At 42.9% G+C, this 26,846-nt stretch overlaps 1 protein-coding gene across 13 annotated transcripts in view; it reads left to right on the top strand.

Moving 5' to 3' along the window:
- LOC143646863 (exosome RNA helicase MTR4-like) overlaps nucleotides 1–26,846 on the top strand; it is a 120,073-nt gene that overhangs the window by 13,784 nt on the left and 79,443 nt on the right. For 2 of the 13 annotated variants that reach the window (XR_013157678.1, XR_013157685.1), the window contains 5 exons: nucleotides 1,712–1,849; nucleotides 3,886–3,952; nucleotides 14,725–14,787; nucleotides 15,735–20,586; nucleotides 21,498–25,619. Coding sequence is in view for 1 of the 13 variants with exons in the window: in XM_077116268.1 (XP_076972383.1) it covers nucleotides 1,712–1,849; nucleotides 3,886–3,952; nucleotides 20,524–20,586; nucleotides 21,498–21,593; nucleotides 25,535–25,555 (385 nt within the window). In the remaining 12 variants the exon portion in view is untranslated. The other 11 variants (XR_013157682.1, XR_013157680.1, XR_013157679.1 and 8 more) reach the window with 11 other exon arrangements.

The raw sequence follows: 26,846 nt of genomic DNA on the forward strand, positions 1-26,846 counted from the left end.
GGGGGACATAACCCTGGTGTGCACTGGTCTATGGCATGGGGCCTTTTGTGTGCATGCATAGAGCTGTGGCAGCAGGTTGGTATTAGTCCTTCATGGATGGGGGGTATATGTGACCCAGCTGTGCAGGTCGGTTCTTAGAGCTGGGAAGTGAGGCTGAGGACTGTGTGCACGCATGGTTCTAGGACTGCTGTAACATGTAGTTTGCAGAGCTGAATGACATGATTGGGGGTCCGTGTGCATGCATGGGCCTGGGAGTGCTATAAACGGATGTGCTGAGCTCAGGGAGGGTGGGGTGAGGCTGTGCCACACAATGGGCAGGGGAGTGGGGGAGGGATAAGAGGTATCCTAGGTATGGAGGTTAGTGCCTGTGACATTTATGCACTGGTAACACCTTGCAGGAAACAGGGAGGGGGGTAGTGCTTGGGAGGGGTGTAGGAGAGTTGGGTTGTGCTGCACTCTGGGTGGGGATGGGGGGCAGGTACGTGCACTGGGGACTGGTGGGGTGGGGCACGTGGAATGGGAGTGGGTGAGGTGGTTCAGGTGCATGGGGTGTGGGGTGAGTTGCTGGTCATGGGGCTGCCCCGGTGAGGGTAGTGCACCCAAGGAATGCGGCCTGGCTTACCTCCTAGTCCCGTATACCTGTGCTCTCCCATGGGCTCCGCTGCTCTGTGCCTCCACTACAGGCTCCAGCCCTCTGCCTCTCAGTTCCTCTGCCTCTGCAGTCAGGGCTGCCACATGTGGTGCAGAAGGTTCTCCCAGGTCAGCTGCACTCCCAAATTGCTGCCTCAGTCGCCCTCTTATCCCTTCTCTATTTGTTCATTTTTAGAATATTTTTTAATTAATTAGTAGTCCCGCCCTCCAGTATTTTAGAGTAAGCCTTGGTCATTATATATGTTTTATTTATCTCCTCGAGCTATTTGTCTTGCCTCTTTCTCTATTAGTGAAACCTTTTGATTAACAGAAATTGTTAATTTTAATGCAGTTCAGCTTATTAAACTTCTGCTTTTTGGTTAGTAATTTTTATGTTCTGCTTATGAAACCATAAGGATAATTTTCCTGCTTTATCTTCTGGAGGCATTGTTGTTTTTTTTTTTTTTTTTTTGACATGGGCAGGCACTGGGAATCAAACCCAGGTCCTCGGGCATGGCAGGCAAGCATTCTTACCTGCTGAGCCACCGTGGCCCGGCATTGTTGTTTTTACCTTTGATGATTAGATCTAAAATCCTTATGGATTTGGGCAGATGGCATTTTTGTGTGTGTAAGATGAGGGTAGAATACCTTATTGGATATGCAGTTCACCAAGTACCATTTATTGTCACTACTTTCAGCCAGCCATTGCAGCCATAAAAATAAACTTCCTCTCAAATAGTAATATTATGCCATCAGAGTAAGCATTAAATACTTACTGAAGGTGCTCATGTGAATATCTAATGGTGGTTTGATTTTCAAATTTTAAGAAATTTACATTAATGGTTATATTAATGTGGGGTTTGAAATATTTTAAACCAAAGTTCCAAAAAATTATGAGATCCAAAAGGAGTAGTATTCAGTTTTCCTGGTTAAGTTAGAGCATTTTGGGCTGCAGCCAGTTTTTATTTGTAACACTCATCTGTTTAAATGCCTTTTTCTGCTAATGGTGTTTATTTTATTGTGTCATCCCTAAAGTTAGAACATGAACTGTAGAATTAATTTTTAGATGTTCATTTTTCAGGAAACGTATTGGTAGTGAATTTCAATTGGATTCAGCTAATAGTGGAAAAAACAAGAGAGATGAAGATTTTGAAGGCATAGATGAATCCATTCTTGGAAAGAAGCCCAGGGTAGAAGAGTCAGTAACTGAAGACTTAAGGTAGTATTTCCATTGTCATAAATGTTGGGAGCTCTTAATTTGGGAAGTTTTGAAAATTGCTTATGTTTATGTTTTATAAAAGTTTTTGCTTAGTGAAATGAAGATAAATGTTCTTTATGTACTCTTACAAACATAGATATAGGACATTTATATAAATTTGGGGGCATTGGGAGACTAGAACAGACTCATATATATATATATATTTTATTGTAAACAACAAACATACAAACATTCTTCACATGTTTACAATCAGTGGCTCATAATATCATCACATAAGTTGTGTATTCATCACCATGATCATTTTTTTAACGTTTGCATCTCTCCAGCAGAAGAAATAAAGAAGAGAAAAGAAAAATCTCATACATCCCATGCCCCATACCCCTCCCTCTCACTGCCCACTAGTACTTCAGTCAACTCAATTTATTTTAACCTTTGTTCCCCCTATTTTGTATATTTCTTACCCATATTTTTTACCCATCTGTCCATATCATAGATGCAAAAGAGCATCAGACACAAGGTTTTCACAGTCACACAGTCACATTGCAAAAGCTATATCATACAATCATCTTCAAGAAACATGGCTACTGGAACACACCTCTACATTTTCAAGTACTTCCTTCTAGCCACTTTAATATACCATAAGCTAAAAGGGGGATATCTGTATAATACATAAGAATAACCTCTAGGATAGCCTCTTAACTCTGTTTGAAATCTCTCAGCTGCTGACACTTTATTTATTCTGTCTCATTTCTCTCTTCCCCCTTTGTGATGAGAAGGTTTTCTCAGTCCCTTGATGCTGAGTCACAGCTCTTTCTAGGATTTCTGTTACACGTTGACAGGGAGGTTTGTATCCCTGGAAGTCATCAGACTCGTCTTTAAATACTTTGGAGTATATTTAGAGAAAGGATCTTGAAGCCTGATTTTTTTATTTAAAGGAGAAAAGACATGTTTCTTTTATTTGTGAAATACCATAAGAAGACAATCCCTGGAGAAGAGTGGAATAAAAGGAAAGAATAAAATTGATCCGTTTGAAAGAATCAGTGAAAAGGAACATGGGGAAGAATTAAATTATCAGTGTCCCATGCAGCAGCAAATGGAATGGCTGTGAGCCTCAAGACCCCTGAGGCAGTGAAGTGGTCCATGGATATATGTGGACAAATTAGCTTGTATTTCTCTGATTTTGAAAGATGGAACTTTCTATGACTTAGTTTCATTTCTTATGTTGACCTATTTTCTGATGGTGACTTTGTTTCTCCTTTCTTGCGTCTCATATGTTATCTTGGCACTACCATGAAGAAATTTACTGTTCTTAGAAAAATTTAACTGATTAGCTGTTGTAGCTAGCAAAATTGGCTACTTAAATGGTGGTAGATGTGCCATTGGAATATTTAAGATGCACTGTGTGCCCAAACCGGTAGAATAGGTTACAAATAATATTGATATTTGAAGTCAGTGCTGTTTATTGTAGTGATTCTCAGGTTTTATCCAAAATATGATATTTGTAAAAATTAGAAGTACATTAAAATAAGAGAATGATATAGTCCAGAAGTACATCTATTTTTCTTCAGTTTATCTATAATCTATGTCCTTTCGTGGTCTAAACAGAGAATTTAGCTGAATATAATTTAGAAAATCATATAAGAATCAGACACACTACTACAATACTACAAAAGTAGGGTTGTCATGTATTAGTTTTTATAATCACCTTTGTGTTTTGATGTAGTGACGGTGCTTTGTAGAGTTGTTTTTTATTCAGGATAGTTATTGGCTCTAATCTGATATAATTGTTTTAATAATCCATCTAGCAGTCTATTTCATCTGTATTTGTTATCAAGGATATTAGCTATTTTGAATTCTTAACACGTAAAATATATAATGTGAAATTTTTTCAAATATTCTTAACAGTAAAAGTTCTTCCAGTTTGGAATAATTATAATCAAGCAGTATCATTTTTCTTAACAATGCATTTGGGAGACTTACTTAATTATAGAAAAATAATTTATTTTTGTGTAACTTAAAATTTTTTTCTTTTTAAGTTTGGCAGACCTGATGCCTAGAGTCAAGGTACAAGCAGTTGAAACTGTCGAAGGGTGTACACATGAGGTAAGCACAAACAGCATACACTAGTTGGTATTATAAATATTTAATTTTATTTAATATTAAATTTGGTATATTATAAATATATTAAAAATACAAAGATTTTTAATGTATTAAAATACAAAAATACAAAGATTTTTCTTTGAAGTGTTTGGTGTAATAGTCAACCAAAAATTTAGCCTTGAGGATCTCTAAAATATTAAACAGTTTCAGTTGCATGCACATAGTCTGGTAAAGTTGCTAGGTCTTTATAATCACACCTGAGATCACATCCTCGCCCACCACTTTTATTAACTACAGTCCTAGATAATTTCTTTCACTTCTTTGAACAGTGTATTATAATTTGGGATAATGGGATCTACTTAATAAGTTGGTTGTAAAGATTATATGAAAAATTAGGTAAAGTATCCAACACAAAGTAGGTGTTATGCTTGTTCATTCCTGTACTCCTAAGGTCAAGTAGCAGAAGTTTCCTTTTTCCCATCTTGTTCTGTTTCATGTCTTGCTCCTGCAAATTGCATTTTCTTTGTAAAAGTGCTCACTGATAATGTATATAGTAGCCATTTAGCTGTGAATGTTTATAAACTTAGGACAGGGAACTTTGACACTGTTTCCTTCTATTAAGCCTTTTATCATTATGATAGAACCTTACAAGTTCTAGTTTCAGGTAGTTGGAGAGTCTTCTAATAAGTCTCTGTTGAATAAGCAAAGAAATTCCAAATGAACAAAAATGGCTCTTAATATAGCTTTAGGACCTTATCTTTTAAAATCCCTGTTTTTCTACTGAAAATCCCTTATGTTCCTTCTTTTAGAAATAGAATTTAGGTTTGCAAAATTAATCATTTTTACTTATTTGCTGAATACTTATATTGTATCCTGTTTGATGCTCTGAGGTTCCAAAAGACAAAACAAAGCAATAAAAGAAACAAGCCCTTCTCCCAAGAGATCAGAAGCTCTTATCCTCTTTCCCTTCTAATCCTCCATTGTCACCTCCTTTCACTTTCTTAGCAACTAACTTTACTTTTTTCTTCATGTAGAGGACGGAAGAAATTGAGTTGGAGTATCCTCTGATTATAATCTCTTTCACAAGCCTGTCTGCACTAGTCCTATGTATCAAAGGAAATGATACTTTGCCTACCAAGCTAAGAAGGATTGCTCTGCCAGTGCTTTTGCTCCTGCCTCGACAGACACTTTGATTATTCTATTTCCCTTTTCTATTTCTACAGTCTCATTTTATTCTGTTTGCCCTTTTCTATCAGTTTATAAACATGGAAAAGCTTCTCTTTTGTTTTAGGCTACTTACGGCTGCTGTGTTATTTTTCTTCTTGTTTTTTTTTTTCAACTTTTTTTATTGTATAGTATAACATATATACAAAACAAAGACATAAAAGCAATGGTTTTCAAAGCACTTTTCAACAAGTAGTTATAGGACAGATCCCACAGTTTGGCCTGGGCTACTATACCATCATCTCAGATTTTTCCTTCTAGCTGCTCCAGAATATAGGAGACTAGAAGAAATAAATATTTGCTGGTCATCACAATAGACATTTTTTCTTTTTTGTGAAAAATGACGTCTGTACAAAAAAGCAATAAATTTCAAAGCACAGCACAACAGTTAGTCATAGAACAGATTTCAGAGTTTGACATGGATTACAATTCCACAATTTTAGGTTTTTTACTTCTAGCTGCTCTAAGATTTTGGATACTAAAAGAGATATCACTTTAATGATTCAGCAATCGTATTCATTTATTAAATCCTATCTTCTCTATATGACTCCACCATCACCTTTAATCTTTCTAGCCCTCTCTTTAGAAGGTGTTTGGGCTATGGCCATTCTAACTTTTTCATGTTGGAAGGGTCTGTCACTAATATGGGGTAGGGAAATGGAATGATATGATGTTCTGGAGAGGCTGGACCCTCTAGGTTTCAGGACTTATCTGGTCCAGGGACCCATCTGGAGGTTGTAGGCTTCTGGAAAGTTACATTAGTTCATGGAACACTAGTGTTCTTTAGGATTGTCTGGAGTGACCCTGGTTGGGGTTTGGCAGGTTATAATAGGTAGCAGTGTCTAACCGAAGCTTGCAAAAGAGCATCCTCCAGAGAAGCCTCTCGACTCTGTTTGAACTCTCTCTCACTGCTACTCTATTAGTTATACTTCTTTTACCCCTTTTGTTCAGGATGGAGTTGTTGATCCCACGGTGCCAGGGCCAGATTCATCCCTTGAAGTCATCCACACATCACCAGGGAGACTTTCACCCTGATGTCATGTCCTACATAGCAATGATTTGACTTGCAGAGTTGGGCTTAGAGAGAATGAGGCCACATGTGAGTGACAAAAGAGGTCCTCCAGAGGTCACTCTTGGGTATACCTATAGGTAGGCTAAGCTTCTCCACTACCTACTTAAGCTTCACAAGAGTAAGCCTCAAGATGAAGATGGCCTATTGATTTGGGTGTCCCTAAGTTTGGCATAGTATCAGGGAATTTCCTGATGGTAACGTTTGATAGTTCCCTATTTTTTCTCCCATCCCTCAAGGGACTTGGCCACTACTTTTTTTTTTTTAATTGATGAACCAGAACAACATACAAACACGAATATTTTTGACATACAAACATTCCATATATGGTGTACAATCAGTGGCTCACAGTATCATCACACAGTACTATTCATCACCATGATCATTTTTAGAACATTTGCATCACTTGAAAAAGAAAGAAAAAGAAAAAACTCATACATACATACCCCTTACCCCTCCCTCTCATTGACCATTAGTATTTCCATCTACCCAATGTATTTTAGCCTTTGTTCCCCCTCTTTTTCTATACCTCTTACTACTCCTTTTCATTGATCACTAGTATTTCAATAGACTCAATTTATGTTAACATTTGTTCCTGTATTATTTATTTATTTTTAATCCATATTTTTTACTCATCTGTCCATACCATACATAAAAGGAGCATCGGACACGAGGTTTTCACAGTCACACAATCACATTGCAAAAGCTGTATCATTATACATTCATCTTCAAGAAACATGGCTATTGGAACACAGCTCTACAGTTTCAGTCACTTCCCTATAGCCTCTCTAATACACCTTAAACTAAAGAAGGGGATATTTATATAATGTGTAAGAATAACCTCCAGGATAACCTCTTGAGGCTGTTGAAATCTCTCAGTCACTGACACTTTATTTTGTCTCATTTCTCTCTTCCCCCTTTTGGATGAGAGGTTTTCTCAGTTTGTTGATACTGAGACCCAGCTCATTCTAGGATTTCTGTCCCACGTTGCCAGGGAGGTTTACACCCCTGGGACTCATGTCCCAGGTAGAGCAGGGAAGGGTAGTGAGTTTGTTTGCCATGTTGGCTGAGAGAGAAATAGGCCACATCTGAGTAACAAAAGAGGTTCTCTGGGGGTGACTCTTATGCCTAATTTTAAGTAGGTTTAACCTATCCTTTGTGGAGATAAGTTTCATATGAATAAACCCCAAGATTGAGGGTTCAGCCTATTGATTTGGTTGTCCCCACTGCTTTTGAGAATATCAGGAATTCTCCAAATGGGGAAGTTGAATTTTCCCCCTTTCTCACCATTCCCCCGAAGGGACTTTGCCAATACTTCTTTATTTACTGTTGAAATCACTCTGGGGTTCATCGGGGCATCACACTGGACAAACCTACAAAACCTCAGGCCCTATTCAAGGTTCCATATACTTAATGGTGTTCAATTGACCTGTCCATATAAGTTATATTAGGAAATAAACTATTCAAAATATAAATTTTGTACCAAATAAACATATTTTGCTTTATTCTCACACGGAAGTTGAAGTTTTAAAACTGAATGGCCATCTATTTTCACCACCCTGCTATATTGACATTCCTTTGTTCTTCCTCATGCAAAAACATTTTTTAATTTCTACATTTAGTCACTATCATTGTACACTCTAGGCGTTCCTAGATTATGCCATCTCAGTCTCTATTGTCTATCTTTGTCTGGGTCATATGTGCCCCCAGCCCTCCTCCCATCATTCTCACATTCAGCTTCATTCAGTGTACTTACATTATTGTGCTGTAATCAGGTAGTATTGTACCATCCATTTCTGAATTTTTACAGTCAGTCCTTTTGCACAATTTGTATCACTTCAGCTCTAATTACCCAATATCTACCCTGTTTCTATCTCCTGATGACCCCTGATCCTATCTGAAATTCTCCAAGTTCATTCAATGTTAGTTCATATCAGTGAGACCATCTACTAATTGTCCTTTTGTTTCTGGCTCATCTCACTCAGAGATGATGATGTCCTCAGGGTCCATCCATGTTACTACATGCTTCATGACTTTATTCTCTCTTACAACTGTGTAATATTCCACCGTCTGTATATACCATAACTTGTTTAGTCACTCATCTGTTGATGGACATTGGGCTGTTTCCATCTCTTTGGCCAATCCTTTTTTTTAATTAGTAATTTTTTAATTAAAAAAATATAACAGCAAACAAACACAAACATTCGTAACATATCATTCCATTCTACATATATAATCAGTAATTCACAATATCATCACATAATTGCATGTTCATCATCATGATCATTTCTTAGAACATTTGCATCAATTCAGAAAAAGAAATAAAAAAACAGAAAAAAATTCCCATATACCATACCCCTTACCCCTTACCCCTCCCTTTCATTGATCCACTAGCATTTCAATTTCTAAATTTAACATTTGTTCTCCCTATTATTTATTTTTATTCTGTGTGTTTTACTCATCTGTTGATAAGGTAGATAAAAGGAGCATCAGACCTAAGGTTTTCAAAATCACAGACTCACATTGTGAAAGCTATATCATCATCCAATCAATTTCAAGAAACATGGCTACTGGAACACAGCTCTACATTTTCAGGCAGTTCCCTCCAGCCTCTTCATTACATCTTGGATAACAAGGTGATATCTATGTAATGCATAAGAATAACCTCCAGGATAACCTCTCGACTCTGTTTGGAATCTCTCAGCCATTGACACTTTGTCTCATTTCATTCTTCCCCCTTTTGGTTGAGAAGGTTTTCTCAGTCCCTTGATGCTGGGTCTCAGCTCATTCTAGAGTTTTTCTCAATCCCTTGATGCTGAATCTCAGCTCATTCTGGGATTTCTGTCCCATGTTGCCAGGAAGATCTGCACCACTGGTGGTCATGTCCCACATAGACAGGGGGAGGGTGGTGAGTCTGCTTGCTGTATTGGCTGGAGAGAGGGGTCACATCTGAGCAACAAAAGAGGTTCTCTTGGGGGTGACTCTTGGGCTTAATTTTAAGTAGGCTTGACCTATCCCCTGTGGGGTTAAGTTTCATATGAACAAACCCCAAGACTGGGGGCTCAGCCTATAGCTTTGGTTGTCCATACTGCTTGTGAGAATATCAAGAATTCAACTTGGGGAAGTTGAGTTTTCCCCCATTCTCACCATTCCCCGAAGGGAACTTTGCAAATACTTTTCCACTCACTGATCAAATCACTCTGGGATTCATCAGGACATCACCTGGACAAACCAACAAAATCTCATGTCCTATACAAAGTTCCATGTACTTAAGGTGTTCAATCAACTATCTACATAGGTTATATTAGGAGATGCACTAGTCAAAGTATAGATTTGTACCAAATATTTTTTGCTTTAGTCTCACACATTAGTTGAAATTTTAAAATATTAAGTACCATCTATTTTCAGCATACTGCAGTAATGACATTCTTTTGTTCTTCCTCATGCAAAAACATTTTTTAAATTTGTACATTTAGTCACTATCATTGTACACTCTAGGCATTCCTAGATTACACCATCTCAATCTTTATCATCTATCTTTCTTTGTGATTTCATTTATGCCTCAGCCCTCCTCCCTCTATCATTCTCGTATGCAGCTTCATTCAGTGTTTTAACATAATTGTATTACAGTTAGGTAATATTGTGCTGTCCATTTCTGAGTTTTTATATTCTGTCCTGTTGCACAATCTGTATCCCTTCAGCTCCAATTATCCAATATCTTACCCTATTTCTATCTCCTGATGGTCTCTGTTACCAAGGAAGTAGTCCAAATTTATTCACTAATGTCAGTTCATGTCAGTGAGACCATACAGTATTTGTTCTTTTGTTTCTGGCTAATCACACTCAGCATAATGTCCTTAAGGTCCATTCATGTTGTTACATACTTCATAACTTTATTCTGTCTTACAGCTGCATGATATTCCATCTTATGTAAATGTCACAGTTTATTTAGCCAACTGTCTGTTGATGGACATTTTGGCTGTTTCCATCTCTTGGTAATTGTTAATAATGCTGCTATAAACATTGGTGTGTAAATATCCGTTTGTGTCCTTGGCCTCGTGTCCTTTGAGTAGAGATAGCATATAAATGGGTCCTGTTTTTTAATCCATTCTGCCAGACTATGTCTTTTGATTGGAGAGTTTAATCCATTAACATTCAGTGTTACTACTGCATGGGTAGTACTTTCTTCTACTATTTTGCCTTCTGGATTTTATATGTCATATTTAATTTTCCTTCTTTTTATCTTTACTCATAGTCTTCCTTTCTATACTCCTCTCCACACCTCTCTCTTCTGTCTTCGTATCTGTCTCTAGTGTTCCGTTTAGTATTTCTTGCAGAGCTGGTCTCTTGGTCACAAATTCTCTCAGTGATTTTTTGTCTGAAAATGTTTTAATTTCTCCCTCATTTTTGAAGAACAATTTTGTTGGATATAGAACTCTTGGTTGGCAGTTTTTCTCTTTTAATAATTTAAGTATATTATCCCATTGTCTTCTTGCCTCCATGGTTTCTGCTGAGAGATCTGCGCATAATCTTATTGAGCTTCCCTTGTATGTGATGGATTGCTTTTCTCTTGCTGCTTTCAAGATCCTCTCTTTCTGTTTGACCTCTGACATTCTGATTATTAAATGTCTTGGAGTATGTCTATTTGGATCTATTCTCTTTGGGGTACGCTGCACTTCTTGGATGTGTAATTTTAAGTCTTTCATAAGAGTTGGGAAATTTTCAGTGGTAATTACCTCCATTAGTTTTTCTCCTCCTTTTCCCTTCTCTTATCCTTCTGGGACACCCACAACACATATATTCGTGTGCTTCATGTTGTCTTTCAATTCCCTGTGTCCCTGCTCATATTTTTCCATTTTTTTTCCTATAGTTTCTGTTTCTTGTTGGATTTCAGATGTTCCATCCTCCAGTTCAGAAATCCTACGTTCTGTCTCTCGAAATCTACCATTTTAGGTTTCCATTGTTTTTTTCATCTTTTCTACTGTGTCTTTTATTCCCATAAGTTCTGTGATTTGTTTTTTCAGACTTTCAGTTTCTTCTTTTTGTTCTTTCCTTGCCTTCTTTATATCCTCCCTCAATTCATTGATTTGGTTTTTGATGAGGTTTTCCATGTCTGTTCGTACATTCTGAATTAATTGTTTCAGCTCCTGTATGTCATTTGAGTTGTTGGTTTGTTCCTTTGACTGGGCCATATCTTCAGTTTTCCTAGTGTGATTTATTATTTTTTGCTGGCATCTAGGCATTTAATTACCTTAATTAGTTTATTCTGGAGACTGCTTTCACTTCTTTTATCTAGAGTTTTCTTGCTGGATGAATTTGTTGCCTGTCTGTTCTTTGACATTCCATTCAGCTTTATCTGGACCTTTAGCTTAAGTTTTGTTTAACAGAGGAGAATTTTTCAGCTCTTGTTTTCTTGTTTCTTACCCTGCTTGTGTGGTGCCTTTCCCCCACACACACTTAGGAGGGTCTACTTAGATATTATAGACCCCAGCCAGATTTTCCCAGACCAAACTGGCCTCCTATCAGGAGAAAAGAGTCACCTGCATCGGTTTTCCCTGAGGGTGGGACCCAGCAGTTGAAAGACTTTCCTGTGAAGTCTCTGGACTCTGTTTTTCTTATCCTGCCCAGTATGTGGCGCTTGTCTGATTGCAAGTTCCACCAGCATAAGATGATGCGGTACCTTTAACTTTGGCAGATTCTCCCTGCTGGGGACATGGTGGAGACAGAGGAGAGGTTGTAGGCTGGTTTTAATGGCTTCAAATTACCAAGTCCTGGTGTCTGAATTCCTTGATGGAGGGATTCCACCAGGGTGGGGCTTCACCCCTCCCATGGGGAAGGCACAGGCTCTAGATAAGCCCCCAAAAGAACTCACTTCTGCCTATGCCTGGGGCAGTTGCAGCCTGAAATGTCCTGCCGCTGTATCCAGAGGCAGTCAGCCTTTGTAGATACACAGACACAAAAACCTGTTTCCTTGTTTTTTTTTTTTCCCCCTTTTTCTGTCAGTCCTGACCCCTTGGTGCTGGGGCAAAAATGAGCAACCTCCACTTTGATCAGGTTCACCTAAGCTGGGGACCTATTTTTAGTAGTCAGAATTTGTTAATTAGTTCCACAATTGGCATTTGATTGTGCCCAGTCCCTGCTGCTGGTAAAGTCCTTTCCTTTCCCCTCTGTGGGGGAGGGGCACTGGCTGCCACAGCTTTGGGAACTCACGGTTCTGGGGGGTGCTCGTAGCCAGTCCACCTGGTCCAGACTGGGTTATGCTGTGTGTCTGGTCACTGATGTGGCCCCAGGAGCTGTTCTGTACTGTTTCTGGTTATTTAGTAGTTGTTCTGCTGGACGAACTAAAATGTGCACGTTGTTAAGCCTCCATCTTGACCCGGCAGCCCCTGTTTTCTCATAAGCATTTTCTAAAGGAGACCATACCATTGTTGTCTTCTACCCTTTTATAATCATTCATTTGAGAAATAAGTTTTGAGTGCCAAATACGTTTTATTAGGTACTGAGTATAAAGAGATAAACAAGAGACATGTCCCTGCCTTCTCAGAGTTACTATTGAGTGATTTGTTTGAAGACTTCTAGAAGAATCCCTGTTTCCACTTTCTAACCTTTTATTTATATCAATCTGCTAAAATTAGATTTTTTCTCTCTTCATTCTTTTGAAACTACTCTGGCAGTAATCATCAGTAACTAATTGCTAAGTCCTTTTGATTCAGTCATCCTTCTGGTTTTCTGACTCCTTAGTCTCTTCAGACTTCTTGTCTTTTACCTGTCTTTTATGTGTTGTTGGTACTCAGACTGTTTCCAGAGAGTTAAAAAACAACCTTTGATTCTGAGAGATATAAAAGCACAGTTTTTTGTTTTGTTCCTGTTAAATCTCAGAGCTACTGAAATCTTAATTGCTTTGTGCTGATGTCCTTTGTTGATGTCTCATGGAATATTGAGAGAGCCATGAAGGAGGTCAACTAACCAGGTACGGTCCCATGGTTGGTCTTAACTTGGGTGGGGATCATGTTGTGATTTAGACACTAATCTTTAGCTTTTTAGGTCCAGAAACTTGTTATTGTACCCAAGGTTGGGCTGTCTAGATAGACTCACTTTCATTGTATTTATAAGAGATTGAGGGATACAAAAGAATTTGATTTTCTTAATTTAATAGATAAGTAGTCATCTTTCTCAAACTACCGGGAAAGCAGAATTAGAAACTTAGAACGTTCTTGAAATCATACTGAAGAGGAATATTTAGTATTAAGGGAAAGACCGATGAAAACTATTCCCATGTCCCAGAAGTGTTCATTCACCATTAAGAACTCATAGTTCACTCTTGTCTTGAAATGTGCTGTATGAAATACCAAATTCCCACTATGTGCTCCATTTAGCACATCACACTTCTAATACAGTCTTCATACTGGGTATGATTCATTAAGTTTTATTTTTGGTTGTTTAACTTTTCTTAATTATATTCAAATTCTAGTCATTTTTTTCTGAAATTCTACCCATATCACCTTATTTCTAATTTAGTCACACAAGTTTACTGGCAATTTCTACTTTTAAAGTGACTAATCTTGTCTAATGTCTGTTTATTGGCTATAATTTCTAATTTCTGTGCATATCTTAACTGTGGACCCTTCATACAATAAATTAGTTTCTATCGTACAGTGAGAAATATGTAAATAGTGTCAGGACTTTAGATGTGGAAAACACAAAGATAACTAAGATAAGTCCTAGACCTTAATAAATACAGAGTTTCTGCCGGAAGATAGAAATGTTAATCTTTTTTTTTACATTTTTTCTTTGAAATATGACATATATACAAAAAAGGTGGTTAATTTTAAAGTGCATTTTAAGAAGTAGTTATAGAGCAAATTTCAATGTATGCTATAGGTTATGTTATAGTACCGCAATTTCACATATTTCCTTCTAACTGCTCTTACACAATGGAGACTAAAAGGAAATACCAATTTAATGATTTAGTAGTCATACTCATCTATAAAATCCTATCTTCTCCATTACAGCTCCTTTGATTAATCCTCCTTTGATTCTTCTCCCAGTCTTTAATGGTATTTGGGCTGTAACCCTTGTAACCTCTTCATTTTGAAAAGGGGTGTTGACATTATAGGATAGGGAGTGCAACAGGTTGAGCTCTTGAAGAGACTGTTAACTCTGGGTTTCAGGGCTTATCTAGCCTAGCTTTCTGAAATAGATGTGTGATCTTTCACTTAACTTTGCTGTGAGACAAATGCTAGTAGAGGTATTTTTGAGTGTTGCCATTTTAAATTTTTGTGTTGTTCTTTAATTTTAATTTATTTAATTCTTCAATGTCCTAAGCTTATTAGACACTCTGTAATTCATCACCTTTAGTTTTGACACTTTCATTTTTGTGAAGTGCCAAATGTGACAATTCCCAATAGTAAGTTGGTGATACTTACTATTGGGAATTGCCAATATTCAAAATAAAATTTTTTGAATTTTAATTTGACATTAGGTTGCGCTTCCTGCACATGAAGATTATTTACCACTTAAACCTCGAGTTGGAAAAGCTGCAAAGGTCTGTGATGAATCAGTTTGTACAGTTTTGTGAGTCTGTCTTTTTCTTAAGATTCTTAAATTTAAACTTTTTCAGATGAGGATTATTATACAGAGAATAGATTATTATACTGAGAACAGTGTGTACAGATACCAAGGAGTTCCAGCCACCTGGAAACAAATATAGTGAGAACAAAATCTATAAACTAGCATGCTGGAAACCAAGCATCACATGATGAGTTTTTGAAAAATTAAGGTAGTGATTCTTAACATTTAAAAGAGAGCCTAGTGAAAGTTAACATCTTTTCTGTAGGGAAAAAATGCATGTTGTACAAGTTTTACATACAATTTTACATAATTCTCAAACCTCTAAAGGAACCCAAATGATAATGCATATATTAGATGCTTATATTAAGTGGGTTTTGAAGTTCTGATAGACTTTAAGTTAATAAATTATTACAGTTTACATTTTCAAGTAATTTTCTCCAAATGAAAAAGGCAGTGTGGTGTGAAAGAGTAAACATGAACTCTTGAAGTCTTATAGACCTATGTTTGAAGTCTGTCTCTGTTTTCACCTAGCTGAGTGAACCTAAGTTAGGGAGTGTACTTTTGAGAACCTCAATTTCTGTTTATGAAAGGAAATAATAGGTGCTGTTGTGGGGCTTAACAATAATATATAAAAAAATATCTTGCTCAAAAGGTCTACTATCAAGCATGTTCTCAATAAATAGTGATTATTTCATTACTGTTAATATAATGTATATACCAACAAAACTAACCCTTTATGCTGTATGCTTAAAGATATTTTTACTGTTCCTATTTTGAATAGTGGTTGGCATATTTTTTCCTAAAAAGAATAGTAAAGGAATGCTCCCAAAACCCTTTAAGAGATACCCTCTCTTGATTTTAATGGTACTCTGTTATGGCTAGGTATTTTCATGCACTTATTAATATTTTTTTTTTTTTTAGGAATACCCATTCATTCTTGACGTTTTTCAAAGAGAAGCCATTTAGTATGTTGATAATAATCAGTCTGTTTTAGTATCTGCACATACATCAGCTGGGAAAACTGTATGTGCTAAGTGAGTAGCTTTCTTTTTAAATGAAATTTTAAAGTAGCTTTGTTTTTTATCTCATACTTAAAAAATATATATTTTTCTGTGTGATTTCTACATGTAAAAACAGTTTTACTTCTTACTTTTCATTTTGGATCCGTTTAATTTCTTTTTCTTGCCTTATTGCTCTGCCTAGGGCTAGGACCTCCACTACAGCACTGAATAGAAGTGATAGAAACGAATATTCTTGCTTTGTTCACCATTTTAGGAGAAAAGCAGTCAATCTCATTATTAAGCATGATGTTCCCTGTACATTTTTCATCAGTGCTGTTTATCAATTTGAGGAGGTTCATTTCTATTCCTGATTTGCAGAGTTTATATATATGTGGATATATATTTATGTATATAAATTGTTTAGATAAAGGGTTTGTCAATGCTTTTATTTTTTCCATCTCTTGAAATTATCATTTTTTTCTTTTTATTCTACCAGTATGGTAAATTACATTGATTCATTTTTCAAATGATAAACCTTCCTTAAACTGTACTTGGTCATAATGTATGAATTCTTTTAATATATTGTTGGATTTGATTTGCTGTAAGCTTAAGAATATTCACATCTGTGTTCATGAAGGATGCTGATTTGTAGTTTTATTGTGATATCTTTTTCTGACTGGGATATCAAGGTAATATCAGCGTCTCTTTTTTTTTCCTGATTAGTCTGAGTAGAGGTTTATCCATTATATTGATAGTCTCACAGATCCAAGTTTTGGTTTCACTGATTTTTCTCTGTTGAGTTACTGTTTTCGATTGATCTTCTCTTTGGGTCTCATTGATTTCCACTATGACCTTTATTTGCTTCTACTTAGAGCTTCATTTGCTTTTCTTTTTCTTATTTCTTAAGGAGGAAAGGTGAAGTCATTGATTTGAGACTTTTCTCCCGTAATGTAAGCATTGTGAATTTCCCTCTAATATTGCTTTAACTGCATCCCAGAAATTTTGTTAGGTTACATTTGATTTGATAGGTTTATTAAATGTCTTTATTAAAAAAATAATTTGATATAGTCTGATATGTTATGTGTGATCCAGGTTTCTGTATGGTATCATTTTCCTTCTGCTTGAAGGAATTCCTTTATCATTTATTATACTGTACATCTGAGTTCTTTCAGTGTTTTTATGTCCAAATATAAAAATAAATATTTTGTTTAAATATTTCATCATAATTTTTGTAAGATATTTTCACTGGGTATAAATACCTTTGACTTGCATTATTTATAAGAAATCCACTGTCATCCTTACCTTTATTCCTCTGTATGTAATGTCATTTTTTTTTCTGACTGCTTATAAGATTTTTATTTTTATCACTCATTTTAAGCAGTTTGATTATGATGTGCCTTCATGTATATTTTCCCTGTTTTCTTGTGCTTGTTTGTCAAACTTGATCTGTGTATTCATGGTTTTCATCACATTTAAAATTTTTTTGGCCATAATGTCTTTAAATATTTTTTCAGTGCTCTCCATGGCTCTTTGTCCAGCTCTGGGGGTACTCTGTTCAGCCAGCTCCAGGAGAGCAGGGCTGGCAGCTGCTCAGCTGGGGCATGACCATCCCATGGCTCCTATGCCCTGCCCATGGTGTGGGCCTCCCTGGACATTTCCGGGGTTCCTGGACTGAGGAGGTGCCATCAAATGTGAGTGGAAGCACAGCTTTGAAAGCTGACGGTGGTTGTGGACCAAGAGGCTGTGTTTTCAGTGTGTGCTTTTGAAATGAGTGCAGAGGAGAGCACATCAGAGCTTTCCTTTACTGCATAGACCTTTAGCAGCTGAAAGGAGAAAACTTTGCAGAGGCGCGTGCCCTTCCCATGTTGCAGGCTGCTTTCCTGGTTTTGTCACTCTTAGAAGTAAACAGCCTGTCTCTGTGCCTTTCCCTCGATGCACTTCTCACACAGGGCACACGTTCCCCCACAGAGCTGCATTGTGTCTGAGCCCCGGACTCCCCACCCCTGAGCAGGAAGGAGAAGCTCACTTAGGCCCTTGGTTGACCGGCTGACACTCTCAGAAGTCAAGCACTTTGGGTGTTGCTTCTAGAAGCCACAGAGAAACAGTCCTAGGAGGCAGAAGGACTGTGCTTCCTTGCAAAGGGCCCCGCAGCAAATGCCACCACAGCTATAGCAGTGAGTACAGCTAGAGATGCAAACCATAGCCCATCTGAGCAGAGGCCATGGTGAGCCCACACAACTGTGCCCCTGACTGCCAAGTGTGTGGCCCCCTACCCAGGTACACATTGGGTGGAATACCTACCCTCTGGCTCAGTGAGGAAGGGCAGCATGGCAGGATGGATGTCAGAGGGTACAGGCCTGGGGTCTGAAAGTCTCACCCACTCGTCATGCCCCGCTGTCTGGTTGGAACATCTTTTTGTCTAGCCAAGGAGGTCTGCTCACCAGTCCCCGGCCTGGGCTCGTGTGACCTCTTCATCCTTTGCACTCAGGGTCTGCCATGAATGCCCCTGTGTCCTCGTTTAGGCCTAAAACAGTCAAAAGTGGTCTTGAGAAAAATCACTCAAAGTTCCATGCACAAAGTGGAGAGCAGCCACCTGCCACCTTCTCATGGGTCTGGTCAAGTGGGGCATCCCCGTGCCCTCCAGCCATCCTGGGAGAAATTGTGGAGGTTAAAATGGACAGGGCCAATTCGTGTGAGAAGAGGATGCCAGCTCAGGGTGGGGCCTCCTTTCTGGCGATGCAGGGGCATGCCCAGATGTGCTGCCCAAGATCCGGAGGGTGGTGACCTATCCGTGGATGCTTGGTGGCCCCCTCAGTCATCATTGCCCAGGCAGCAAGAGATTGGGGGCTCTACGCAGGAAGCAAAGTCTCCAGGGCTCATGTGGGTGCCCCCTGGGGCTGCTAGACAAGTGAAAGCCCCCCTTTGGAACCACACAGAGCCAGTAACTGAGGATGGGGGGGCGAGTTATTTCCAGCAAGCTGAAGAGGTGCTACCATGCTTCCTACAAGGGCCACTTCTGCTTCAGAGCTGCCTTGGTGGAGAAAGATGCTCCTGGAGCTCACCTGGAAGCCAGGCACTCTGTCCCTGGCACACTGTGAGGGCATTTTGGGAAGGTGGTGCCAGTGGACCATGTCGCAGCCTGGCTGGAGGAGGCCCAAGTGCGGCCACCCCTGCAGCGGGCTCAGTGCCCTCTGAGCATGGCACCTGGTGCTTCACCCGCTCTCAGGAGCTGCCCAGAGGCTGTGCCCACGTTCTTCACAGGGTTGGAGAGTCACGTCCATGATGTCACCTGTCTCAGTGAGGACAGAGGCCAGCTCATGCTTGGGCACTGCGGGGATGACCAGCCCAAGTGGGTTTGCACACTGGGATGGTATGTGCCAGGTCAGCAGAGTAACTGGGAGACCAGCAAATGCTCCGGGTGCAGAACCGAGAGCAAAAAGATGATTGTAAAGATCACGCTTAGCCTAGCAAGACAGTGGGAAGCACTGAACCACCCAAATAAAGGATGCGTTGTCTCGGGTCTTCACGGACGTGATAAAACTGGGGCACGGTGGGCAGGGGGAAAGCCCAAAACTCCCGGGGTAGTGCCAAGGCCAGGGCCGAGTCCTTCCCTGAGGAAGGTGGGCCCTGCAGGGGCCTGTGGGCAGGCTGGGGTGTCAGGGGACCCCAGGTGCCTTCCCCTGACCCCGGGGCCCACTGAGGAGGAATAGACCCTAGGGGGCTTCTTACCAATAGTGTGTGGGTGGTTCTCTCTTTCACAGGAGAGCAATCCCTTGGTGAGAAGGCCAGCGGGCAGGTGGGCAACCAGGGGCCTCACGCGGGCAGCCCCAGGGCTGGCAGGCCGAGAGGCAGCGCAAGAGGGGCTTGACCCTCCATTAAGGCCGTGTGAATGGGCGCGCCTGGGGGTACGGGTCCTCCCTCCTGGGCCCCACAGTCAGCCCTGTCTTGATACTTTGGCCACCTTTGAGAGCCCAGAGCAGCCAGGTAAAGCAGTGCAGAAACAACTGCCTGCGGACGCCTTAGGGATATGGGACCATAAGGTCTCCTGAGGTGTGTGCTGGTCACGGGGCACCACGAGGTGGCAGGCTGACTGCTCACTCTGGGGCCCAAAAGCACTTCAGAGGGCTTGACCAGATTAGCTCCTCTGTGCTCTGAATATCAGGAGCCCCGGGCAGCATGGCACCCAGTGAACAGAGGCCCCTTCTCTTTGCACCCACATTGTGACCTTTCCCATGTCCCCACACTGTCCATGTGTCCATGCTGTCCCCCCTCACATTCCCATGCTTCCCTTGCACAGCTTCCCAGGGTCTGGACCTGCAATCATGGGCTCTTTCAGGGGGAATAGTTTTTAAGTCAAAATCAGTTGGCAACATAAAGGCCCATTTGTTGCAGCACTTTTTTTTATTAAATAAAACTCATTTCTTCTTTTCTTAAAAAAACCACTTTAATGAGGTATAATTTATGCAGAAACCCAGCCCAGTCTCAGTTGTCCCATCACCCCATGTGGCTGTCTGAGCTGTCTGCATTCAGTCCCTGCCCCTAGCCCCCAGGCATGGCCGTCTGCCTCCTTCCTCTAGAAGGGCTTATTCTGGGCAGTCCCCAGGGGTGGCCATCCAGTCTGCATATCTGTGCAGGAGCATGGTGGCACGCTTTGATTTCCGCCAGACATGGGCTCCGATTTCCGGCATCCTCACCCCCTCTTGTTACAGGCAACATGGATGCCACACATTGATGTAGACCTTCAACTTCTTGGCAACATCCGCTGCCTTCAGGTATGTGCCTTGCACTTCTTTTTCTACCTGTGTGTTTTCATGGCTTCTTCAGGCTTATGGAACCCACCCCTTGGCTGGCCTTTGTGGCAGGATTAGTACTGGGGGGCCACCCCTGCCTGGAGTGTCGCTTGCTCCCTGCCTTGGGCGAGCACCCCGTTTACTGAAGACAAGGAATTTCCAAGGATTCTGCATTGAGAACAGCCAGTTGCTGCATGCAGTTTGGCCAGAAGACCCTGCGCTGTTTAGCTGGAATGTTCCCTGCTGGCAGCAGCAGTGGTGATATGGCTTGGATGGTCTGTCCCCAGTGTGGTCTGGTGATCACTCAGCCAATCCCCTTAGCTGGCCCTGCCAGGAAAATGTTGGCCACATGCCAAGTGCATGACCTTTCTCTCAATGTGCCCAGCCACTACCTGCAGGCCTGGCTGGCCTCAGGTCCTTTATGCCCACCTTGGCCTTTCTGTAGACCCTCCCAACCAGACTGATTCCCATGGTCCTGCCCGTGGACCCAGGGTGGGGTGGGCCTTTTACCTCAACCCCTCACCTCTACTTTGGTCATGATGCTCCTGCTCAGTTTTTAACAAGGCCCCTCATAGAGTGCACCATCCTAAGAGTGGAAAGCTCCTGTGAACTGTCTTGTCTGGCGCATCCCCCAACTCCCCTAGGCACATTCCTACCAGCCCTTTTTCCAAGACATGGCTGGGGTTCTGCACATCATGACATATGGTGGCTTTTATCTGGGAGCAGCCATATGCTCTGCCCCTGTTTTGTGTGGTGCATCTTTAAGACAACAGCAAGGATGGCGCCGAGTGCTTTCGAGCACCTTCCTGAGGGGTGCCAGTGTGTCCTCCCCCATGGGTGCTGCTCCCCAGGCTGAGGCTGAGTGCTTGGTCTGAGCCTCTGTCTCCCCACAGATGCTCTGCACAAAAGCCACCATGCACACCATCTGGGTTGTAGCTTCCAACGAAGTTGCCAAGCTAATCTTCCACGAGCGCCACAACGACTGCAAGGTGAGTGCATGTGTCCCCATGGGGGCCCTTGCAGGCTGTGGCCAGGGCCCTGATGAGGAGCTCATTCCACTAGTGGACCTCTGACCCCTGAGGGTCATGTGACCAAGGTGAGGGAGGAGTTCAGAGGGGCTGTGTGCTGGAAAGTGCATTGGCCCCACAGCCTGCACGTGCAGATTCAACACTCTAATTTTGCAGGTTATGCTCCAGTTAAAAAAGAAACTCTTTGACTTCTTCAGCCAGGAAGTTTCTGAGATGACAATGGCACCACGGTGAACCCATTTCCCGGGAGCCCCTGCTGACAGCTCTGGGCCCTGGGTCCCTCACTGCCCCTTTTATCTGGGACTGCTCCTGCGTGTCCCTGCCCCAGGGTGGGCTTTGAAACTTCATCTGGAGGTTTGGCCTGCCTGAGGGACACGTGCACGTGACTTCTGTGCATTTGCCTCATGATGCCATGGACTCGGCCCTGGAAGGCTGGTGAGACACATCCCTGCTGCTTGTGACTGGATGCTTGACATTGAGACTTGCATACCTGGGGCATGTGGAAAGGCTGGGTCCTTGACGTGTGCAAACTCCCCAGCCTCAGGGCAGCCAGCAGGCCCCGGGATTCCTCTGGAGTGAGGAAGCCACGCACACATGTGGACAATACATACACACAGACGCCTCACATCCTGGGCAGTGGGCCTACTGTGTGCATGTGTGTGTGTGTGTGTGTGTGTGTGTGTTTGAGAGTGTGTGCGTGCATGCATGTGAGCACACTTGTGCCTGGGTGATCAGAGCACAAGCAGGGGCACTTGGTGAAGGACCTGTGGGGCAGCCCGGGGCCACACATGGCTGCAGTACAGACCTCGGGTGCCCTGCGAAGGGCCATGCGGGCATGCAGAGGCAAGTACCAGAGGAGGTCTGCACACCTATTAATGTTTAGTTTTTATTCAATATGACTTGGGCATTGAATTCACCAAGTATTTACTGGGCACCCAGTGGCACTCGGCCGGGCCTGATTCTTGCTGCCTTCTTAGTGCATTGATTCATCAAGTATTTACCGGTCACCCAGTGGCACTTGGCCGGGCCTGATTCTTGCTGCCTGCTGGAGTCCATGACATGCAAGAATCGGCTCTTGCCAGCAGGTCTGAGCCGGCACAGCCCACCTGGGACTTGGGGGTGGAGGCAGTGTCTGTGCCTGGAACCTGTCTGGGTTGGCAGGAGCAGTGAGGCAGGATGGCGAGCTGGCACTTGGCTGTAGTCCTCAGGCTATCTCCGTGCACACACCTGCACATGCCCACCTGCATGCCTCCTCCTGCCTTTCTCCAGGGAGAGAGAGGTGTTTGCATCCTTCTCTGTCCTGAGCTCAAGAGGCCATCCATATCACGTCCCCATTTCCACCTACGAGCTCACTCACCCCATTCTCTGCATTCAGATTCTTCTGCCTTTTCATCCAGAGCCCCTGTACAGTGTGGATGACCCTCTCTGGTCACTTGCACCCCAGAACTGCTATCTGGTCATTTTTCTATCACTTCTCTATTTCCATGGAGCAGGAGTGAACTAGCCTATCCTATTCCTCCATCTTCCAGAAAGATTCCATTTTAAAGCAAGTAAGGAAATGACCGATCACCTGCACTATTTGTAAAGTGTGCCATTTTCTCTCAAGTTAATGCATAAATTAAAGTGATTACAATTATAAAGCAATTTTTTAATGGAATTGGGCAAGATGATGCAGAACTAAATATGCAAGAGGATGTGAAAATAGCTGAGACAACTTTGTAAGGAATTGTAAACAAGAAGGATTCTGTATATAAAGGAATATGACCTGAATGTGTGACCCTGGTGCAGGAATAGATGAAAGCGGGGCAGTAAAGAAGAACATCTGCAGAGACCAATGAGGGAGTGATCTCATTTCAGGTTGCCCCTGAACCTGCTGGGCAGGTGGGTCCTGTGTGGGTGGCCTGACCCGTGACTGAACCCCTGTCCTCCACAGCTCAGGGTGCGTCCTGCCACCTGAAGGTCAGTGCAGAGGAGGCCCTGGCCCTGCCCCTGGGACATGGAGAGGACACAAGGAAATGAGACTTACTCTATGTCAGAACAAAAAGCCTATAAGAGACCAGGATAAGTGTTTGCCACATCTGCAGGAAGCAAAACGTTTGCATCTAGAATTTACAAAGAAATCCTAGAAAATGAAAAAGAAAAAACAAGGAGCTGGATAGAAAACAGGCCATGAAAAATAAAAGCAAAGGAAAATGCAAATTCCCGTAAATAGATGAAAAGATAGCCTGACTGCATGGGGTGTGCACTTTAGAACAAAAATGACTTTCTGGGTGGTGAAGTGGTGGCTCAGGGGCAGAGTTCTCGCCTGCCATGCTGGAGACCTGGGTTTGATTCCCAGTGCCTGCCCATGTGAAATGTGAAGTTCTGTGTCCCCAGAGAGGCAAAGATTGAGCCACATGTTGTTTAGTTCCAACACCCAACACTTATGGCTGTGCAAACCAGCAGAGCCACTGTTCATCTGAAGGTTAAGTGCTGAGACATGCATGCCCAGAGCTGTCACCTGCTCTGCCAGAGAAGCCACCGCACTGCAGCAGCCAGAAGATCCAAGGGGATGGAGTGGCAGGCTTGGAAGGCCCAGCGGCTCCATCCAAATGGCCAGTGTCACCTCCCCGAAGGCTGCAGATGGACCAGCGCCACGCAGGGCAGCCTCCTGTTGACCAAAAGGCCTTGTTTTCAGTGAGTCACTAGAAAAGGCTTCACAGCAATCTACCCGAGCTGAGTGCTCCATCACCTCCAAGGGCCTGCCACCCTCCATGAGGGTCCCCTGTTCCCCTTCCCAAGGGGCCTGCTGTCATATCCCTGACCCCAGCCCTGAGGCCTGACAGGGTCCCTGCCCCCCAGTGGTCCCTGCAGGGGTGGTGCAGGAGGATGGCGTCTGCCCAGGTCTCACTTGCCTGCAGCATGGGCCAGGGTTTTGGCACTTGGTTGGAACCTGAGTGTGCAATGAGAAGAATGTCCCCTGCCTTGGGCTTGGTGGCATCATCCAGCAGCAGAGCCCTCTGCACACCACAGCCTGTGTGCCTAGACCTTCAGCTCTGCACACCCTCAGGTCCCACTTGGCATGTGCCTGGCCCAAGCTGGAAAAGACATTGAAACTTCCTTCCCTACACATTCCACTTTTGGGTGTGACTGACCTGTTCGTGAATATGGGGTTGTAAATGGTTGTCTTGGCCTCTAAATGTTTGCCTCTAAATGCCTTTCTCTCAGAACCAGGAGGAGCGTGGGCACCCTTCTCCCAGAGCAGGGCCTGTGTGCCAGCTGCCGGGGGGTGGATCTGGGGCTGTCTGTGCAGGCAGCTGACACCTGCCTCTTATAAGGGAGTGGTGTGAGAGAAGTTGCACTCCCATGTCTGCTGTGCCTGAGTGTTTCAGTGCAAACCTCTGTAAGAGATGAATTTTCATTAATTAAAATACATGGAAAAAGTTTTTAAGCAAAGCAATGTCCAGCTAGAAAAAAAATCAGTGCAGTGGCTGTTACTTGACAATTTTGGGGCCATGGGGGTCGATGTGACTCTGCTGTGAGGGGTCATCCCAACCAGCAGGGAGCCAGGCCCTCTGGGCTGTCCCCCAACCCCATAGCACTCACTGTCCTCTCGGCTGGACCAGCCCCTTCCCATCCTACCCAAATCCTGCTTGTCGTTATCCCTTTGTTTTTGGGTTGGGCTGTGGCTTTTCCTCCAAAACACCGAGACGCAGCCCAGCTATGAGACTTGCTCTGCCCACCCACCATGGGCAAGTTGTGTGGCCATGTGGGACAGCTGCCCTCTGCAGTGCCCTCACTGGTAGCTGGGCTGCCAGGCATGGATTTGGTGGCCCTCCTCAGGCATGGGGCAGGGGGCAGGAGGGGAAGGGGTTAGATGTCTGTGGATGCCTTGCTCACCCTGTCTCCTTCTCCCCACCCAGAATCGTCAATCAGCAATTTGAGAAAGTTTCCTCCTTTGTCTTCGGTGGTTTCAGCTTCTGGCTGGACTCCAAGCCTGTCATGGAGGTGAGCTTTGTTCCTGCCCAGCCTGGGCAGACCTCTGGGTTTAGCTTGCTTACAGAAAAGCTCCAGGATGAAGGCGGGCCTTCAAAGGCAACTCCAGCCTTGACATTTGTACTGGTCATGTTTCTTAAGACAGAAACTCCTAAGAAAGGAACATTTTCCTTCCACAAAGAGGTGATTGTTGGAACTGGAGAGAATTGGAGCCCCCGGCATTTCCCGCCATGCAGTACCCCCACAGCTCTCAGTGTCCAACAGTGTAGGGATGTGGCTGAAAAGTGGAAGCTGGAAAAGGATGAGCACAAGGGACATGCCCAAGGGTGGCATGCCTGGCCCTGTGGCTGCTCCTCACCCACTGGATGTCAGCTCTCTTTTTCTCACCTGAAATGTAACAGTTATGAAAGCCCATTTTTAATGTTGTATTTATGTGTCTGCAAACTGGTCCTTTTGTTTCTGTTAGTAAACTGCTGATGGTTCTAGATCTTTGGGCTCCAGCCCTGGCTGACCTGCCATGGTGACCAGCACAATGGTGGCTTGCCATATGCCAGCCGTGTGGCCTTGGGTTTCCCTGAATGGCATTGAGGTCTGTGAGGTGGGGACCTGGTGGGCCCTGTATTGGGTGTGGATTGGTTGCAGTGGACTTGGCATAGGCATTTGACCTTCTCATGACGTGGACTGGAACAGGTTGGCACAGCTGGTGGGGGACACTATACAGGGCAGGTGGGTGCAGACAAGTAGGTGCAGTCCTAGGCTGGTGGGCTCCATCCTGGCCAGGTGGGCACAGGCAGCTGGTTGTGGACATTTTCCTTCCACAAAGGAAGGAAATACAGACAGAAATGCCCCCAGGATATGGTAAGAGATGAAATCTATACAATGTCTATCCTGGAGAAGCTAAGTTGCCCCTCAAGTTGCCCCTGCACCTACTTGTCTGCACCTACCTGCCCTGTATAGTGTCCCCCACCAGCTATGCCGACCTACAGACTGTTCCTACCCTTGTCCTATGACTTACACACCAATGCCAGCTTTCCTGGCAGGGAGGAGGTACAGAAACCTCAGACACAGCCCCCTGCCCACACTAGGCATGGACACAGCCCCCTGTCCACCCCAGGCAGGGAAGCTCCTGCCCGGGTTGTGCCAAAAAGAGGCCGGCAAGTGGGCCCCATCTCGTGTCTCCCAGCAGGCATGGATAGCCTAAGGGTGCTGGGCAAGTGGTCACAAAGTGGCGTGGGTGTG

This window comes from Tamandua tetradactyla, chromosome 9 (assembly GCF_023851605.1).
Source record: "Tamandua tetradactyla isolate mTamTet1 chromosome 9, mTamTet1.pri, whole genome shotgun sequence".
Lineage (NCBI taxonomy): Eukaryota > Metazoa > Chordata > Mammalia > Pilosa > Myrmecophagidae > Tamandua > Tamandua tetradactyla.